Source organism: Pectinophora gossypiella, chromosome 11, assembly GCF_024362695.1.
Source record: "Pectinophora gossypiella chromosome 11, ilPecGoss1.1, whole genome shotgun sequence".
Taxonomy (NCBI): Eukaryota; Metazoa; Arthropoda; class Insecta; order Lepidoptera; family Gelechiidae; genus Pectinophora; species Pectinophora gossypiella.
Window position 1 is genome coordinate 7,325,124 of NC_065414.1, and position 21,691 is coordinate 7,346,814.

General features: G+C 38.6%; 1 protein-coding gene and 1 long non-coding RNA gene across 2 annotated transcripts in view; one reads left to right on the forward strand and one right to left on the reverse strand.

The window, feature by feature from the left end:
* LOC126370956 (RNA polymerase II elongation factor ELL) overlaps positions 1-21,691 on the reverse strand; it is a 56,217-nt gene that overhangs the window by 22,322 nt on the left and 12,204 nt on the right. The window contains exon 2 of the mRNA XM_050016107.1: positions 17,953-18,000. Within this exon, the coding sequence (XP_049872064.1) occupies positions 17,953-18,000 (48 nt within the window). The remainder of the gene's footprint in view (positions 1-17,952; positions 18,001-21,691) is intronic.
* LOC126371012 (uncharacterized) lies at positions 1,531-6,315 on the forward strand. The gene is made up of 2 exons (XR_007566936.1): positions 1,531-1,682; positions 5,891-6,315. It is a non-coding gene; the product is annotated as an uncharacterized LOC126371012 (long non-coding RNA).

A 21,691-nucleotide genomic window follows, 5' to 3' on the forward strand; every position in this document is an offset into this window, starting at 1 on the left:
GTTGACACAGAAGTATGACAAACAAATTATGCCCTGACGTCTGTTATGAAATGTATGATTCAAACCCGGTGACGTTGAGAATACTGTTGCAACTGACCAGTGAATCGACCTATCTCGAAGACGTTTCCTTCCTCAATTTTCTGATATACGATACAATAGAAACATAGTTGTTTGTTATTTAGCCATAAAAATCTTAGTGAATAACATACAAGAAACTTTGTTCACGTGTGGGTGATGCTGGCACGATTTTCACATGAATCATCCAAACAAAATTGTTGTGGACGCATCTCGTGCGGCTTTATTCATAACTCTGTGGCCATGGTAATGTAACGATTACAGTAACACCTGCTCAAATTGATATCGTTGATAAAAAATTGGCGAACTCCCACGAGAAACCCACATCAAGTCTTGTTGTAGGACCAAATAAGGGTCCGTTGGGCTAACAAGCCGCGCGATTGCAACCGTGTGCGTACGAGTCAGTAGTGCGCAATGACTTTCATCGCCTAGAATGGCAACGTCGCTGCATCACCCGAGCGCATCGCTCAACCGTTTCACCAACTTACTGGTTCACATATGTTTAGCGATGGGCAAAATAAAGTTAAATTTAAACTATGATAAAAATATTTCAAAATTTCATATTTGGGGCAAGAATTAACGCACTCGCTTTCGTGTTTGTTTATTGAGGTCGTTGGCAAAACTTCATGGTTGGATTCATCGGCAGCATTAAAAAAAGTATTGATCAATTTATTTTTATCAGTAAAAAGTTAACACTTCCGCTTCCAGTATTGAAAGTTCCAGGTGTTGGTAATTTATTGGACAAGATTTCACTCATCAGAGTTTGTCGTCAGACTGTGATAATTGATAATGGTCAAAGATTGGTATATAATGAGTGCAGTCAATGTAGTTAATGGAGCAACTGCAGCTTAAAATAAGGCTGAAGTGTCCAGGCGCGTCGTTCAGTGACGCGTTCGACGCACACCTACCTACACACGTGGCCGCGAGCCGCTTTAAGGTCGCGTCTGACGATGTGTGCCAGCACCACAATGCCAGGCAATTAACCTATTAAAGAGAGCGTCGAGACCGAGCAATAACCCGACAAGTCCCGCCGCTAACGTGTTAACTGATACTCAGATCGTTGGTTAGGTTACGTAACCATACGCTATTTCCTGTGTTCCTGAGCCTGCGGCCTGTTACGCCCGTCTGTCTAGAAACACCGGTACGTCTCTACATAAAGGTTGAAAAGGTCACAGTCAAGATTTGTACTGATGTTTGTCATGGTACCAAATTGAATACGCACAAAGTATGTTTCGTAAACAATGTACAGAAAAACCCAATGTTCAATCAAAGTCATGATGACTAGAAGTCGACACTCTGCTATAGACATGCGGCGAAGTGTGGCATACTATATGGAATTATGGAGTTAATGAGGAAAAAACCCGCTACGAGCGGACTGCGAAGGCGCCGAGCGGGGGAGCGCGGGGCGCGGCTTTCTCTGCGGTGCCACAGAACGATATAAAGAGCGCCTCGCGATGGAATACTTCGGCATTCGGTGAACAGCCGTCTCGCCCGCATCATCTGCGCGCTCATGGCTTCTTCCATTGTTTGGTTTGCTGCTAATACTGCCCGACTTCTTTTTGGATTGTCAATAATACAATAACACATGATTTGACATCTATTTATAGGTAATGAGTCCGATGCATCTGCAAATTCTATTATGTCAAGGTCGTTAGTTTCATTGTTTGTCTTGTAGCGAAGGTCGTTCGACTGTGCGCCGCGGTGGGGCCGGAAAATACGAGGAAATCCATCATCCGTTTTTCGAAGGATTTTTTTCAAGGTTTATACGAATGCCGCGTAGCCGATTAATTTATATTCTCTTATCAAATGGACGCGTGATACCTACGTCAACAAGTGTTTGCCATTCAATTACGTCATTCGACATGCGTTTACGGTCTTTCTCATTTAGTTTCATTATAATTTTGCAGGATTTCTTTATTGTGTATCGCCCGTCGTGCGCAGCGACTGTGGCTTTTGTTGGTTACCTAATTTCACAGCAAGCGGCGAGCGGTACACGGACTTGCGAAGTGAGAGGCCGTCGCAACCGGTCCGCTCGGCTCACTCGACCGACAGATATAACAAGCAACAAACACATATCTACGTCGTAGGCTTGGGTTGCTGGCTCGACGGTGGGTTCAATACGCACGCGCCCTGCACCCACGGCGACGGTTAATAAGTTCCGTTTCGATTCCGAGAAACCTTTCGAGTACATTACAAGATATTATATGCTCAGTTTCTGCGGGACAAACCCGGACACGAAACCAACCGAGCGCCCCAGCCACGAGTTAACGCGTCGTATCTTATTGACGTAACGTCGCGGAGGTGAAACGGCCCGTCCGATGCAAATTCGACTTTAAACACACCTAGCTTTGAATATAATGTATCTTATTCCGATAGTGGCACACGTCAGCAGTCGACGATAATAAATGGTTCACTTCAACACGAATCGTAGCGGGAAATCCACGCAGCCGGGTTGTGATCGCTGCCATGTTTAATTACTGACCGGTTTATTCTCTTACTTTTATGTTATCTGTTGTTAATACTTTAAGTTGTTTACAATAATTCAACCTTTAACATTCTAGAGGGGCGCGGTCACCGCAGTGAATGAAAACAAACTGAGAACAAAAGAATTTCCATTCCACATTTTCTAAAAAGGGTTCAATAACCATTTTCCGTTTCCGGGTTTGCTGTTATGGCACATTTTCTAGTAGAATTTCTACAGAAGTAGATAACAGCCCATATTTTGAAAACAAAATCGCTAATTGCGTCGTCGGTACGTTTGAACAAAAAATAAGATAATAAATAATAATTAGCAGATATAAAAACTAATCATAAATATTTGCTTTAAGTCTCAAGACGCTATAAATCTGAAAACACAATCGGTTCATAATATCACCCTAAACGAGAAATCGTGAGAAGACCTAGTGTTATTTATAAATAAACAAATCGTAAGCGTTCAAGTAGCTGACATGTTGATAAACATTGTTCTGTTTAAACAAGATGTTTTCCATGTTAATGATACAACAAGAAACAGTTGTTCAAAAAATAGGAATGGTTTAATTCATGTATTAAAATCGAGACCGCGCCTAGAATTTGGCAATGTATTCGCGGAGGAAATTGTTCTAACACAATTTACTAACGGTAGTAGTCACTTTCATCGCAGACACATTTAAAGTCGAAGTGAGTGGCCAGTTATTCGTGAGGTTTCTACGATACTATTTGCATATTCGCCGACTTTCTAATGGACGATGCGGCCGCTCTTGTCGCAATCGTCGGCAGCGGTGAGGTAACGCCGATTCATTTAATTAGATATGTGGAAAAAAACACTATTCGAGTCTCGCGCATTGTTGCCAGCGAACACTCTCGCGTGTGCCCGTCTTACTTGGGTTTTTCACTCGCCCGCTGCTCGCTCATTGGTCGACGCAATTCTTATTAAAACGTTGCACTCCAACCAGAATTTAGCCTTTGAAATTCTTAATTCCAACAGTTTTTTAACAAATCAAACTACTAAACCGACTTACTGGCCATGTTATTACGAGCCATGCAATTTGCCATTAGTTAGCAATTGCTCGGTGGTTCTGATACGCTTGCAAAAACTTAACTGTCGTCAACAATTAACATCTAATCAACAAATACACTGTTTTATGTAAAGTTTCCATTCCGGTTAATGAACTATGTAACAAAGTTGTTTTGCGCATGTTTACTGATTAGATACTCCTCTGGCTCGGGCCACTTATACGTGCAATTTGTTATCGTGGCTTGGTAATGATAATAGCTGATGAATGTTCAAGCCCTGAATTTTTCAAATTACATGTGTCCCATTTATAGGACACCTGCATAGTCAGTCAGATAAGTTGGAACGATGTATTGACGTGCGGTGTAAAAAAGTAGTTGCAAGGTGATTTATAAGATAGCATTGAGGTGAAGCGAAGCGCAGAGCGAGTGCGGGCGCGGGCGGGTCTGGCAAGGATCCATTCTGCCGTTCTCCTTCGCGGGGCGGGCGCTCGCGACCTTCCGCTAGAGGAGGGGCGCCTCTCACCGGCGACGTGACTGCAACCACGGCCTTACGTCGCGAGGCTGTATCGAAACCTCTACGTAACGAAGCTCTTTCCAGCGCTCGGTTACCCAATGCCCGATAGGAGTTCCGTCGATACATACACATTCGCCTTGCTTCAGCATAATCACTAACAGATCACGTGATCCTCCTTGCGTAACTAATATTGCCGGCGCACCTTTTGATACAAAGCGAAATACATAGAAATCTTTCATTATTGAGACATAATATATAATTCTTAATGTTGCAACTATTATTGGTGTTGCAAGAGTGGAAGATCTTTTAGATCGATAAAGCCCTTGTCGATCAACAGGAATGTTCTTTAATTAGCACATTTTAATCAACAACTCAATAATGCAAACAGAATATCGTATGTCGTAAATATGATTACATATTTCAGGTTAGATTTCGTCTTCAAAAACAATGGTAAGTAAGAGGCGAATGGATGTTCCCACTGTACGACAGACCCACCCATTGTGTATTCACTCAAACTTACTTTTACTGACCAAAAAAAATACAAAAATAAATCCATTGTTACATTTTGTGCACGTTATAAATCCATGCTTCGCTATTATTAAAGCTCTTTTATATTAATTACTTACTTACCTATCTAGAATAATGATCACTTAAACTCCCCAATCATAATGATATGGAATTGATAAAGACACGAGGGCAACCATTTTTATTAAAAAAAAAAACTAAAATCAAGCAACCAAAAACCACAAGTAGTATACAGAGATCATCTTTCCGTGTGTAATGCATTTTTTATGTTTGTGAGGAACTGATGGGGATACACAACCTATATCAAAAGTAGCGTAGTGACGTGAAAGGGGACCGACCGAGGTTATTTCCCTAGGGAGTCGGAGTGGCAAGGGGTTAAACGGGAAAATAAACCAGTCCTGATAAGAGTCGGGAAAATCCTCATTACGTTAGTGAGGATAGATGTTGCGCAAAGTGATATTGATGACAGGCTAATAACACTTGATTTCATCGTTTATTTTCGTTGCATAAGTTGGAGAGCTAAATCAGTTCTAGCTTATACGTGCAATAATTGGCTGTTACAGGCCAAAATAATCGTTGCTGATGTACAACTAGGCACAGGCATAGAAATAGTTAATGGCAGCGTACCTATCGAAGTGGCACTAGTAGACGACGGCACTAGACAATGTCGCAAGTATTTAGATCAAGGTGCGAAACACGCGTTCGAGAGTCGAGATCGGAACCGTGGAATTTTTGCCGAGGATCACGCTCGCGCTCATGCTAGAGAAGCGCATAAATTCATTATGAAATCGAAGCGGAATACCCGACATGAGAAATTACTGCATTTCAATAGAAATCTATACACGAATATGTTAGTTAACATTCTGAAGGGACTTAATCACACAACAGGTACCACGTGGATATAATTTTTCAGTCACGGTAGATTAATAATTAGATACGAGGTAAAGAATGATTAAAGTTATATAGAAATTAAACAAAACAAAGTCAGAACTGTCCGATAAAAAGGTAGTACGGCATTATAATAAAAATACTGAAAATTATCTACAATTACCGAGAGAATTCGAGATAGCTCAGGTTGCTTACTTAGTTGTAATGACAAAGTTCAAGTTGATAAAGCAACAGACTCTAAGGAGACACAAAAGGTCATGAAAAGATCCGCCTTTATAAGATTCTGAGAATATGGATGACTATACAAAGGCGTTAATTGATGAAATGTGTTTGATGAATAAGGAGATGTGGGAGATGAGACACTTTCTAATTTAGTTTCATGTTTGTGTCCAGAACGATCCAGTCTGGTAGAAGCGGCGCCGACGCGACGTGACGCCGGCCACGCCTCCGCCTCCACAGGTTTATATTACGTCGGTACTACGCACGACGCAACTCAATGATTTAGGTCACGATAGGGGAGATAAACCCTTATAAGGCGCGTGCATTTCGCAAGTTCAAATCACACAAAGGATCTTGTAATGTAGCTTTCAACAGAATAGGGTTCAAATCGATAAGGCTGTCGGTAGAATTATGTACCTAAAGCAATAATATTGTCTAGAATTACACAAGTATTTAACTAGTCTAGCTGGTAATAGTAGTAGAATAAATCGAAATGGTACCAGGCCGTAACAAAGTTCAACTCAGAAAGGGAGGCGAGATTGATTAGTATTGTTTCATAGTCGCAATTCATAATTGTTTTAGGTGAAATTTTATTACAATACGAGTAATTGCCGTAATTCAATATTGAAATGAACGCCTTTACCACAATAACCTATTTCAAGAGTCGTGTAAACTCTATACAAAGCACGCAACCAATTGCTTATTATGCTTAATATCTGCAAACTACGTCAATGGCTTAAGTTGGTTAATAAATTTGCCGTCATTGAATGATAGCAGGAGCGCATGTTCGGTAAAGGCAAACAACGGCGCACAACACACACAATAAAGCAGACAAATTGACTGAGAAACCGCGCGGTGGCCGTATTCAATATACAGCCGATTGTAGGCGCGGCTTGTATTGTTTCCAGGCGGATATATGTTCCCAAACGAAATTATCCTCTATTTTACGAATAATAAACCTCCAAACCTCCTCTCTAATAATAGACTCCATTAATCTTGTCAAAATATAGAAAATTCAACTTGATATAACTTTCAACTTCGCTTTTTCTGCATACCAAATTAGTTTACGCGTTTAGGTAAATATTTGCAGTACATTACGCCATCGTATATTTAAATAATTAATGCCTGGCGATTTCATTTGAATGAAGAGAACAACTATACAAACGATTGTTCGATTAAACGAAAAATATACAGGAAAGAAGATTGTGAATTACAGAATAGACTAAAATAGATACAAGTGTGATTATTTAAAATTGCCACGAAGAAGTAGGCGGCAATAAAATTAAATAAGAGGTTATTACATTCTCGGGCGGGCTGAAGTATTCTTGCAAAGTCTGGCGATGTAAAGCAATGAGTTTACTTTTAATTCCAAGGTAGATATTTATAAAACATCGATACTGTAATAATGTAGTTCGCCTCGTTGAGATAAGTCACAAGGTGAAAACTGTGTCAATGCATTTCAACTAAAATCAAGGGCACCATTTATGGCACTAGTTATTATTACATTCAATTACATTGACGAGAGCTACCGTGAACTATAAATATTCATAGTTTATCGTGGCATTTATAAGTTGCATTTTAAACTATTAAGTTTAATAGCAAATAATCTACGCGTATCAACGTGTGTACCTCATTTGCGTCAACTTGTAAAAATTTCACTCTCAACAAATATGTCCGCTCACTTTGGTGTCAGAATATGTTTACGGTAAAATGAGAGGTAGATTGGTGAATGGACTTTCAAAAATTGATTTTATAAGGTAGACAAATTCGGGAACGACACCAGAAATCGCCTTTAAGACATTGACTATTTCCGATCATTAAATAAATAAGAATTTTCTACAAGATTTTTTCATTTTCCAAGAAACTTACAAGTTCATACAATAAAGCTACTTTAGATTGGTACTATAATGATTTAATTTAAATACCACAGTAAACTGAATTGGAACTACCTCCCGGCTTTTGTCTAGCAGCAGTGGGATATAACAGGCTACATAAGAAAATTTAAAATAGAAGAGGATTTCAAATTCACTAAGAGAACCGGATTTGTTAACAAAAATTTAAATTCTGGTAAAGAATCTAAATTACGATACCCCTGACACCAGTGTTGATGAGATTGGTAATCCGACTCACAACCTACACTACAGAAGATGATTGTGAGATTATAGAATTACAGGATTAAAAAAAAGTAAGTTAGCTAGAGTCAGACAGAGAGAACAACTTCATTATAATAGAACAGGTAGTGTAGTTTGAAATATGAAGCAATAATCGGAACGTAAGCAATATAAAAGCAAAGAAACTTCAGGCTGCCACCACAAGGCCGCAATCTTGGCCCATGCCAGTCAGTCAGACGAACAATGTAAAAATTTACAGTCACTAATTAGATATGCTGTAGGAAATTGACCAGTATGGTATAGGTGCCACGTAACGGTTACTATTGGTTCGACTAATAAGATTTGTTGTATAACGGGCATTACGAGTCCAAACGATCGACAGGGCGAAAACAATTGTGGACCAAACCGGTTCTATACTCCGTGCTCTGCTCACATTGCAGGAGACAAAAAGTATATCGTTGTAGACTATGAGAATACAGGAACTTTAGTCACACCTTTTTATTTATGCACTTTATAATGTTTTGGTCATCAAGTCGATAGTTTATATTATTTCTATTATTTATTTCTATTTAATACGGTAAAAAAGGAAATTACCTTATTAACGTTGGGAAACGAAATTAATAAGGTTTTTTACTTTATAAATATAAATAATATCACGTATCGACCTAATAACCACAACACTATAAATAGTTGAGTTGATCAGGTTGTAAAGGTTCCTGACATGGTCGAAATTCGTGTTTTAGCAACATTTGTGAAGCTTCCTCTGTGAAGCATTTGTCGGACTGGGTTTGAATTTAAAACAACAAGGAAAGGCAAAGTTGAATGAAATAAGTTCAGTAACCCATATTTTTATCTTATTTGAATACACAACATGAATACTGACTTCGGTAAGATTAGTATTTATAGCTCATAACACTAGGAGTGTTTCGGTATGAGTCACAAGTTACTTTTAAAGATTAATGACATTGATTGCTTTGTTGTATTTAAATAGGAGTGCAATGAATAAAGTACTCGTATTTTTAACATAAAACGCCAATAAAACATTCATACGAATAGAAAATAAGACCGAGATATAGCACGACCATTTCGTGAAGCAATATTAAGTGATCACGTTTTGAAACAAAACACTCAAATAAATGGGTTCTATAATTAATAGACTTGGCTAACACTTATTTTGGGTTACTCACATTTGGTGGTCGCGTCTTTTCATACAAAAAATAGGTTTTGAGATGAAGGTCGTGCTGTGGATTGCAAACGCTCATTTTAATGCTATTCTCTACTGTGCTACTAAGTTTTTTAACCGGACCACGTTTATAATCACCACCATCACTGGCGAACCAAGCATATAATTTTGAGTACGACTGTTACAGTTACACATATTATTAAAAAGCTTTAATTCGAATAAATTCAATTTAAAACATCTAATATAATTTTTTCAATTTATGATGAGCGGTAATTATCTAAGGTGGATTCCAATTGTCTGGTCCAAATGTAGCTGAAGTTCAGAATAGTGCCGCGAGCGAGCGGTAACTTTTACCTGGGTTGCGTAACTCTGCCAGGTACAATTTATTATCGGCTCCATTGCAAGCTTTCGTAATGTAAGCCAACTCTGCTTATGCACTGCACTTTGTGTCTACTTGTCTTGTCCTCCTTCCATAGACACCCGGATGCCTGAAACCTTGATCAGATGGCATGTCGTCTACGCAAATACCGATTATGAACCAAATTGCTCAAAGATATCAATAGGTCAATCGTTATCATAAGTAATGCAGTGAGTCGGAAACGGCTTTTTATTGAATTTTCTCATTGAAATCGATTGTGTTCTAGTAGAAAAAGAATTCCCCAATTTAATGGTAAAAACCAAGCGGGTTCCATTCAAGTGAAAGCTGTGACCATGACGAAGTAGTGTTCTGTGTTTGTTTTTTAAGTTGTCAGTTTTTGATAGGCTCACCGTTAGAATATTATTTTGGTACTAGAATGACACGGCTAGCGATCGTTGTGTAATCTTTCTTACTTTGGTTTTATGTTATGTAACCATTTAACTGAGGTTTTATCTGCTAGATTGTTACCTGTATGGGTTGATTTTGTTAACCTTCTTTTAAAATGGTCGCTTCTACTAGTCGATTTTAAATTGTCGACCCTAGTAGGCAAACATCCGCTCATACATATTTAATTCGAGTTACGGGTACAAACAGAAGCATTAAGCGTGTTGACTGCACACGTGACGGTGAAGACTTATACACTACCGTACGCTGATCTATGACCTCCCGCTGGGAACATTAGCAGGCTAATGAATAATCACTGTAAATAAGATTGGCCGTGAAAACGTTCTCATGAAAACGCGTCAATCAAAGATCATGCTGCTAGTACATTACATCATATTGTTTGAATGTTACACCAGTTTGTACACTGAATCCGTATAAAATCAAATCCGTGTCAGGTTGTAAAATTCCATAATGTATTTATTACTTTTTGATAACATAATGACGTCACTAACACAGGCAATGGCTATGGCTATGACGAAGGCAGGTAAATATTCTAAACATTACAAATATTTTAATGTGTTAGTGAATAAATACTGCGCGAAAATAAAACTTTTTATGGCGACATATTTGTCTTGACATGGCAATATCTCGATTAAACTGTAAAATATTCGCAGATTCTTACTTCACCAAAAATGTTTTCACCAATATTGCAAAATTTACATTGAGAGCCGGAACTGCGGGTCATCTTTTAAAATTTGTATCTCGTAATACGTTGGTAAGTCTCATTTGAATTATGTACCTACGCGCTACTCAGATCAGGTATTTTAGCTACTTGCCGTTTTCTTTGCGGCATCAGAATGGATTAGCGTCGCATGTTGTAATATTTCTTCACTGAATCAGATATTTTATGTATTTTTGATGGAACAATTTGTTTGCTTGAGCCTGTTTAATAATATTTCACAGGTCAGAGATACTCGTATCGCACTGAGCTTCGAACAATGTCACATTGCACGCTTCACTGCATGCAGTGATCTCATTTGTTGCCCAATTCTGTGTAGGTATTCGCTATTCTGCGTCAACTTGTTACAATCGTTAAATAAATAAAAGACATAATATAGGTTAGACTCTATTTCAAAGAGTAAAATTAACTATTATGAATTATTATTTATTGAGAGAAAAATTATCTGGTCATTCAGTCAGTACATTGAATTGTAGAACTTGGATGTAAACAATTATTCAAAAAATTTCAAAGGCGCAGGTGGAGAGCAAAATCGAAACATTAATCAGCCTTCGGCCAGTACAACTGTCCAAGACCAAAAGAGATTCTTACAAAGCGTAAAAAATACTCCACATATTGCAACAGGAGGGCGATTTATTACGTTGCATTTAGAACGCAAACGTCCTCCTGTCACGTTGGAAAGATAAATCTAAGTAAATTGCATTTCATATGCAAATACACGCCTAAGATGTAGATCGTTGTAGCGTGTTAATTTAAACGTAATGATCGAGTGGCACCCAGCAGAGGTGCAAATTAGAGCAGAGGTACTTAGCGCTGATACAAACAACGAAATTGACGTAGCAAAACTAATCGCCCGAAAGGGCACCTCACTTTGCATTTTTATTACTTCTCTTTACATTTCGTGATACATATCATGAACAAATATTGCATACTTTTTAAACGTACTTCCTCGTTGGGCATCGAAAGCGGTATTAGCTATGTATGATGGACGCACGCGGCGGCGGTACACGACAACTTTCCCTTCTTTATTGGAAAAACGGCTTTAAACATAACGGCTTACGAATAAAACTCGTAAGGCAGACGCACTACGCGTGGGATACCGGCCTGACCACAAGATACCACTTGCTGCCTAAGAAGTTGACAATGTTCAATAAAATTCTATTGAAAGGAATGGAACGTTTTTGTTGGGTTTCTCGTTCGACATATTTAAGAATAGCAAAAAGATTCCACAGAAACCGACAGCAATTGACATTTTCTTTGTATTGTTGTATGAGATTCCATTACAAAGTTGGAAAGTATGCTCAATTATGATTTTCCAGAGATGAATTTGCATAATCCTCGCGTCACGGTAGACCTTCTGTCGTTTCTACGAATCAACTTGCATCAGTATTGCAGTGCTCTTTGTAGCTTGTATTAACTAGACGATTGAAAGTGTTTATCAAAAGAAGCAGCGATTGAATTGCTTCTGTTGTAACAGTCTCTACAGTGTCCTTAATGGTCGACTGGCGCTTGCGCAAAGGTCGTTTGTTCAAATAGCTTCTACAAATTTTATTTGTGTAAGCTCAAATGGGCCAAATTCTTTTAATGATCTCTAACGACTATATAAGGAGTAAATCGGATATGACTAAAAAGTCAGAAAGTGAAAGCTTGAGAGTGGAAATCGGTAATGATCGGTTCTCGTCTATTATTTTTATCAATCGTTACGAGGCCCAATCAGATGTAAAAAATGGCGAGCTAAAGATATAAGCACGTGTTAATTAATCAATCAACTATTGTAAGCGCTAATGATATAAAAGTAAATATTGATGTAAATCTTGACCTTATATTGATCAGAGGGTGCTTATGAAAATTACTTTCAGAATTATAGTCTATTAAGATAACCAGTTGGGCAAACAGCGTTCGTCATTTTCACGTTCGAATTTCAAGTAGTTTTGCTTGTCTCTCATATTAGAACTGTATCATTGATTGTTTTGTTAGGAAGACGTAAATACTACATTTCTATCAAGTATGGTCGCTGTAGTAAAAAAGGCGTGTGCCTGACCATCGGACGGTCCACTCGGGTCCAGTAGTCGCACGCGCAAAGTGAAAGTGAATAGCGCGCAGCCGCGCACGTACGGTGCGCAGCCCCGCAGCCCCAATAAGACGACACGGCCGTCCGCATACTTCAGCAATTACCACGAGGAAATCAGCGCCGTTCCGCCGGCGCGCCCACTACCCTGAGAGTAAACATACGGTAAACAACCGTATGCCTGACGCCAGCGATCGGAACTGATCTATTATTAAAGGAAGATCCTCTCTTCGAACGCATTATTTACCCAAAAGATCCGTTTTTTGTTTCCATGCTCAAAAGTAATCGCACCTCCAGTGGAGCCTTGAAAATGCTGAATTCTAAGACGTCGTTTATAAAGCGTAAATTACATTGAAATCTTATCGGAAGTAGCAATTTGGTAGATATTACTAAGTAAGTAGGTATATCTTACTTAGTATACACAAATATCCTATAACAGCGTGCCTTATTATTTTAAACACTTACATAATTCAGCAATTAATTTAATTCAGAAACAACGAATTCGGTTCATCTGGCTACTGTCTTGGTTTCATATCTGCGACGCAATGTTTTTGTATTATTGTTTTTGCATGATATAAAGCCCCGTGATATAATAACGTGGCGAATGTCAGTCAGAAGTAATAAACAAAGTTCTAAATAAGTATCTTATCCGACTTTGGCCTTGATAATGCTCCTTGTGTTATAATTATAATGGCTGATGATCCATTAACAAGAGGAAACCGACACAGTTCCGTCGAGTCGCACGTTCGCCAGACAGCACTATAATTATAGAATAGAGGCATTAAATTAACATGGAACTTTATCAACTCTTCGTGTTATTTTCCTTAAATGTGCTCTTAATTGCTTAATATCCAGTTCAAACCCATCCATCACTTGGAATGTTCAGCCAATGAAACTGTTATGTCAGCATGATATCTCTTTAGCTTGTATTATAATTATCTGCTTCCGATTCTGCGTATTAACATGGTAGCCACACAAACACATTTGCGACTACAATGTAGGTAAGTATCAACGTTTGTAAAATGCTCAGACAGCATGTAGGTCGACAACATTTGATAACCTTCAAGGGACATCACATTAATGTATCTCTAACAGTGACCCATGGCCAAACGTAAGCAGCCGACCGACCTTAGCCACGGCTCTTCAAGATTTGTTCCGGTAAATGTTAGAGATCGCGCCGATATTATACATAATTATTCGATGTTATCTTTCAAATTGCTTGCAATTATATATATATAATAGACATTAGGAACACGTAATTAAATAAAAATTGAAAGTCGAAGAGTTGTTTACACGTCGTGACCAACTTTTCTCCAATGTTTAGCATGTAACTTGATAAACGTCTGCAAAACTGTTATGAGTGGCAGTGACATTAGTAGCAATCGTGCATGTGAAGCTTAGTCTCTGCTTGGTGATGAATGGACAAATGAACAGCCGTCAAATGACGTCAACGGTGAATGTCAATAACCACAAAAGTCATACGTCACTCGCCACATCTCCAGTGAATGCTGAAATGTTCATACTTGTATATACAGGAAGAAGTATCCGCTGCTTTTCCTTCTTAACGTGTACTTAGTTTAGGACTGTTCTTGCGTGCGATATAAGATGTAACCAGAGTGAAAAAGACGGAAGACCCATTCAACAACAGAAAGATACAAAGAAATAATTTACTGTGTCAACTTACGTTAAAAGCAATATTTTTTTGTAATAGCGTTTGGTACTTTCAGCAGAAAGACAATAAGTACATTTAAACGCGTAATTGTCCAGCTAGACCAAACAAGCTACAGGAAATACAACCGTAAAAAAGAAATATGAATCATTCGCTGCTACACTGTACACGTCCACACAGATGAACACGAACATAACAACGCTAAACCGCGCAAAAACATTGCAAACAATTTGGTGTCAGCACAATTTTTGTACAACGCCTGCTATTCAAGCGGGCCAAGTTTATCAAGACATAACGTTAAAACAATAGCCCAGTATTTAAGATCTTTATGTTCTGGACATAGGCTAGGTACAACAGGTTGTCCTTGTGGCGAGTGTAAACACTATTGTTTGATCACGTGGCGTCGACATTATGATCTGATAAAGGGGTTCTCGTCACCATAGCACACCTTTGTTCAAGTTCCACAATGTCCAATGCAGAAAAGTGGACCATATCGATAAGTCTGTTTACTTACATTGAAATTGGAAAATGCATCTACTTATAGCTTCGTGAGTTTTTTAAGGCTCAAGAGAGTAGAATAAAGCTTACAATTCTACAGGAATTATGAACTGACACAACAATTAGCTTTAAGTAATTTGAAGCCTAAGAATCTAAGCGTTATTTTGCGGACGTTAGGTAATTTAATCTAGAGAACGTGCGGAATACAGCAATTTTGTAATTCCATCGAGTTATTAAACATACCTACTGCGCTTCCGGAGAAATAAAATTAAGCAACAACATAGTATAATTTATCTTAAGCTGAAGAATATACCTATCAAACTGTGAAAATTCTCTATTTCTTAACATAGATTAAATTAGGATCCGATACTAGAGCTGTAGATGTTTTGATTGATTGTAAAATGAATCCTGTTTTACAGGATTGCACTACGTGTCATAAACCGTTGGTGAAGGCAATAGCATCTTGGGAGGACAATGACCTGCTCGAGTCAAACCGTACCCAACTTACATTGTGATGAGCATTAAACTTTATAATAAAGAGCACCGGGTTCACTGTACACACACTCCCTAGCTATAACACTCCTCCGATGACATGATAACATTATTAACAATTGATATGAATTACGTTTCGCGATCGACCGATAGATTCAACTGTACAATATGAGACAGTGACTAAAAGATACTTGAAATTCTATTAAGATAATATCCATTTGTCCGGTCAATGAGCAAAGTAAAGACATTTTTGTTCGAAACTTTCTTTGTGATGCACTACTTTCATTAATGTCTGGCAGATTCTTAAGATAAGGAAATGCGAACACAAACGCTTCCAATTTGTAAAACAACAACAACATTCAAAGTTCATTGTCTTAAGGACATTAACCGTCTGCAAAATTAGAGCACGATTGTGAATTTTATAACTTTCCTCGTTATCGAAATGAACGAAAACTCACAAACGTTTAGTAGAAATCAAAGTTTAATAAGAAACAGAAGAGCGACCATTTGACAAAAGTATCGAGGGAGTCGCATAAGTGGCGTAAAGGGGACGACGGTCGTCGCACCTGGGAGGTGCATTCGCATGCCTGCTAGCGACTGGAACGGTTGCTATTTTTACACCACTCTATCTTATTTACTATTCTGGTCCGCGACTCATTGAATTGTGGTTATTATGTGCAAGTTGGATATGTGCCAGCTCCCCGGACTTAACACACCGATCGCGAGATATTCGAAGAATTATATGACGGTGATTTCGTTCACAGAAGAAAGATCATTTGTTCCGAACGTCGTTTTAATTTTTAAACCACAATGCCAAGGTTAGAACTTGAAATCATTTAAAAGGTTATTTAAACGTGATCAAACTTCTATAGGTAAGTACTCTTCGATTAGCACTTCCTTTCGAGATGATTTCAAGCGACAGTTGATTGTAATAGTTACAAAACGACGTCAAATTACACGATAACAGTTGGTTTCTTTTTGTGTAATGTTGCCGGGGTCGTTTACATATGATATGGGCAAGTGAGTCGCGACGAGCAACAAGAGGAGACATCACGTCAAACCGGCAAGCGAGGCGAGGAGCGAGCGGTGGCTACAACCAAACCGGTCGTCGGCGCCGTCGCCTGCCGTTGGGATCCACCGGGGATTATCACCTTGTAAACAAAATTGCATTTGCTTCGTTTTTGCTACGAGTGAATGCGGTCATAAGTTTGACTGGTCGAAACGGGAAGGCGTTTCGAATTGTCGGGCGAAGACAAATGAACTGATGCAAATTCGGGCCGCTCTCAGCGGAGGACATTGCCACAGGCTTGAGGAAAAGATTCAAGGCGATGTAGGTGATTGCTGTCAACTGTACATCTTTTAGTATATGTTTAAATCAAGAAAACTATCAAAAGCAATGACACCGGCTGTCAGTTACAAACTGAACGAGTTCGCAGTGAGCCTCTAAATGGCAAGGCCGTCACGAGTGCGTGAAGGTACTCGGCTCATAACTTTGGGTGCAGGACGGTGGCTTTTCGAAATGTTTTAGGATAAAAAGTTTACGAACGAATGCGGCGACAAGCAGTAAAACGAAATCGGCTAAGTGGGTCATCATATAATTTCGCAAGCGTATCGAGTGCCGCAAGCGTTAACTGGTACGCTGAGGCTTGAGGCGCTAGAGGCGAGTCAAGGCCCGCGTGCCAAAGCCCGGGCTCCCGTCGGCCTGCTGCCTTCGCGACACGCATCTTCATATCGATTATCCTTGCCCGAGTGATTTATGCGCTTGTTTGCCCACTTTACATTATGTCTGGCGCAGTAGCCTGGACGCTAACTACCACAGACATTAGCTAGACCTTTACGCTACGGCTCATTGTAATTGTGAACCTACTTCTTTGCGTCCTCAAACCTAAGTACTGAATCAGTTGTTTGTAAACTTCGTTTTGCCTTTGAATCTTCGAGCATAAAATTGTCATTTCAAACTACTCGCTCTGATTGTGGTCACAATCGTATCGAACAATCATGTTTACTTCTTGCTTTTGTTTGGGGAGTTTAATCTGCACAATCCGATAAAGGTGTAAATTACATTAGACAAAATTTCGCGTCTGATTATAAAGTAACTGTAGTTATAATGAGTATCGTAAACCGTATTAAAGCTTCATATACAGCACAGTTTTACAGTCAAGGTTTTGAGTGCTAAATTACGGAATGGTGTAAGCATTTTTATACTCTGTTTATCTGCAGTTTTGCAGTGGCTGACGAATTTAAATTCTTGTACTTGATGATAATTAATAAAAGTTGGCACATACTACCAAAATATAAATTAATCAAGTGCGATGCTATGCCAAATTACACGAACATGAATTTCGAATTAATAAGTCATTAATATTATATTTCCCAAGAGTTATTTGTAATTCGTAGTGATAAGGTCATGGAATTATGTAAACTGTATGGATAAGTACGTGCATTAGAGCTCGTTATTATATCATCCATCTTGAGAAATCTAAAAGTAAAATATTATACGTCGATGTACAGTGATACAAGAGGCTTCTAAATAGTAAAATGTTGACAGGTGAATATTAACTAACGCAAGAGTTTCAAATATTACGTACATTCAATAAAGAGCTGTCAATTTTCCTTTCTATTGAAGATGCAAGTAGGTCATAATAATATAAAAAAGATACAAACTAAAACTTACCCCTTCATTTCCGGGTAGGAACTGTATTTTAGGTTTTGCCAATTTGTCCTGAAACAGAAGAAAAATAAAGATTAATATTGGTTATTGACGCATGTTGGTCAAATTTAAAGCATTCGAATAGTTTGAAGTCGCTGGCAACTGGGTTGGCTACTATAGTAGAATAAGCTCCATACTCCCACCGGCTGGGTAAAAGTAGGCTTTTGCCTAGTAGCCAGACATCACAGTCTGTTTGTTTATACAATTGCATAACAGAATCAATATTGAACAAAAACTTAGATACAAGGAAGTGCAGACTAGTAAATATTTTCAATAATTTTCAATGCAAACGTAAAAGGGAAATACGATGATGTCAGTCGGTCGTGGGGGGTTTACAAGGTAAAGTACGAAGCGTAATGTGTGACATAAAACACACATACAAAACAATACAGCACAGTACGACGAACTATGAATCATACGGTTTTCGATACGTAGGTTTAGTGATTTACAATAAAATATTTTTATTAGCTATTTGAGTCCATTTTCTACTGATTCCTGTATTGTTGCCGATTCGATAACACTAATGCCTTTCTACATGGGGCCAAATGGAAAGTTACGTAATGTACATGAAACTAGAGCTTTAGAGACCTACATTCGTCCAATACGTACACCGCGTTAGCAAATCACACAGTGAAATTTCATTATGTCATGTCGTGCCCAAAGAAAGCCAAGCATTACACGATTCCCTCGAGATTAATTTAACAATTGACGTGGCGCGGACCACTTAAATTTCCACATAATTACTCCGCATAACCTAATCAAAAGTCGTAATTAGACGACAAGAAGCAAAACTAGTTGGGCAACGAGTCTGGTTGCCCACAATAAGCAAGTGTCGGCACAACCAAGCGGTTGCACAACCACGATGGTCGAACGCGAGAAACATAACTAGGCTGGGCGGCTGAGCTGATGACGTAAACCTAAAAATTGCTTTACTTACTTACTTAACTCAATGTGAAATTCGAGTTGCATTGCCGTCTAGACGCGCCCGCTAGGGGAGTGGGGTTAACCCGGAACTGGCATCCGTGGCCGTGACTTTAGGGCTCGGTCGCACCAATCGGAGGAAGCGTCACGCGTTACATATTCACTCAAACTCGTCTTTATGCGAAAATTACTAAAACCAATCACCTGGTGGTAAATGCAAATGTCTCTCAAAAATTTTGTTTACTTGACGACACCCATAACTTCTGTCGCCCTTGAAAGACAAATTGGATACCGATACGCCGAAAATAATAAAACGACAGTTTTATTCGAATTCTGGCCAATCGCTTCGCTACTTTTAAGTGTGATATAAAAGTTAGTTTGATTAAGATTGAAATGGGTTTGCGAATGCGAAACCTGTTCCAGAACGGCAAGGTCACGCTTGTATTAATTATACCAAACCTAATAAGTCAGTATGCTCGTTTTGATATTGATGTCGACGATATAACATAACAATCTTAATTTACTATCAGCCGTGTTATCTGCCCAAAAACTATTGGTTATCAATCCTGGAAATTACAGCAGAACAATAGCGACGAAACATAATATATGTATATTTAATCGCTTTGGATTAAGCGCAAATGAAAAAAAATCGTGTTCGAGCTGAAATAGTAAACTAAAGCGTTTTAGAGAAATAAAATAATGTAAAGAAGTGTTATTTAGTATGTAAAAAACTTAATATCGGCCTTGCGTTGAATTGGTACGTGGTACAGAGTGAGGCAATAAAATGCCTGCACAAAGTGACCTTAGCGGAATATGCTGATGACCTTTAGCGAAGCAAAAAAGCTTTTACAAGCTCAAGTTTTTAGACACAAGAGAAAATCGAGACTACATAATATTCGTACGAGTGTGACCGCAGGTTCAAAAAGCAAAAACGTGCTTCACCTTACGTTTCTCTACATAGACCAAGTAAATACTCTTTCTTACGTAACATGTACAACATTGAAATAATTCAATTCTAGTATTATTTTAACTTCGATAATAGAATCCTAAACAACAGAAGCGAGTTGATTAGTTAGGTAGTTGGACTACTTGCAATTTAAACAGAAATTCAAATATTTTAACACTTGTTAAAATACTAAATGCGTAACTTCGCAATGCGTGAGAACGCAAAAGTATAATATAACGCCTAGGAATACGAATACTTGCAACAACACTAACACAGTGTACAATGAAGTTACACTTGAGAACATACTACTCAAAGAGACGAGAGAATTACTAATTATCAGTAAGTTAATGAGACACAACACTTTACAATATTTGTATCACAGTTGAAGCTTTTACACTGGAAGACAAAATCGATGGCTAATGAACTATGAAATATTGGAAAGCAGTAAAAACTAAATAATACGCAGCTAAGTAAAGATAAGTGCGCGAGTGGTTTGACGAGATAAGAAAGCGTCAAATCGCGAGGCGGGGCCCAGAACCGTTGCTTTAAAAATTTTGACCAACCGAGTGGGCCTGGCGACACACATTCTTTGCCACGGATTCCGTTTCTGATAACTCGACGTACATTTAGTTTATTTTTCTCACTAAATTACCACCTTACACGCCCCCGCAATAATACCGTACTTTAAAACAACCGAATACATTTCGCAAATACCTTGTTGGTATTATGAAATGCTCTTGCCCTTAAATAACTAGTTTAAGAACACAATGCCAAAAAATAATGTGGAATCCGAAAGGACCCATTGACTATTTATATGTTCAAAAGTTTCCGCTCCTACCTGAGAAAACAATGTTATGAAACCAACGGTCATCTGTGCTCAACTTTGTTATTCAATGTTCTTTATTATTACGGCAAGGGAGATAAGATAGGGCGTGTTGTTTTCCAGACCAGATCAGACCCTACATTATGTTGAAAAGACAAACGGTCTCAGGGTTTTGGTTTAATTTTAACAACAATTCTCTGTTTAGCCAGTGAACTAGATCACTTTGACAGAATATGTTGAACGTTATTTGTTAGTTGTTTGACACTGACAAGTTCAGTGTTGAAACGGCATTGAATTTAAAATATATTGTCTCAATTCGCACAGCTGCGGCTCATTATCTGTTGTTTTTGTGCATAAAATACGACGTTCGCTCCGATATGGCTTTCATTACCAACGCCTAATTACTTCAGATCATTACTAAATAATGCTTCGGCGTCGACTTTAAATCTCTTATAGGTCGGCGTTCTCATCGGCAGGACCAATTTCCGTTACTCTGTCCCTTTCATACCGCCTCCATTTCTCTAGGGCGGCATTCCTTTCGGTCGTAAACGATAGCAGCCTTCATAAAAACACCACATGATTCGTAGGTCCATTTCTCCGTTTTACTACCGTTTTACGTTCGTATGGGATACCGCATAGTTCTAGAGTTAATGCGTGTCTAAACAATCACTCGTATAGTCCCTTTAAAACTCACAAGCATTACGTAAAGCTACGCGGTAGTGTCTGAGGCAGGTTGGGCTGACATTTTGCAAACTGGTTTCGCTAACTATTCCAGACCTGAGGTAAAGCTCAGGTGTTGTAAAAGGTAAGGTATTTTGCTAAAATTGAAGGCTGTATGATTTGCAACAAGTATTGAGGAACTTATGTTGCATTCCAACTTACAACCTAAAACTGGGTATGTCACACAGTCTAAAAAAGTCCAGTCAACGCTCTAGACAAAATCTTGCAGAAAATCTCAATGCAATTTCCTGAAACTATAGACGTAACAAGATATATTGGGGATTTAGGGCAAA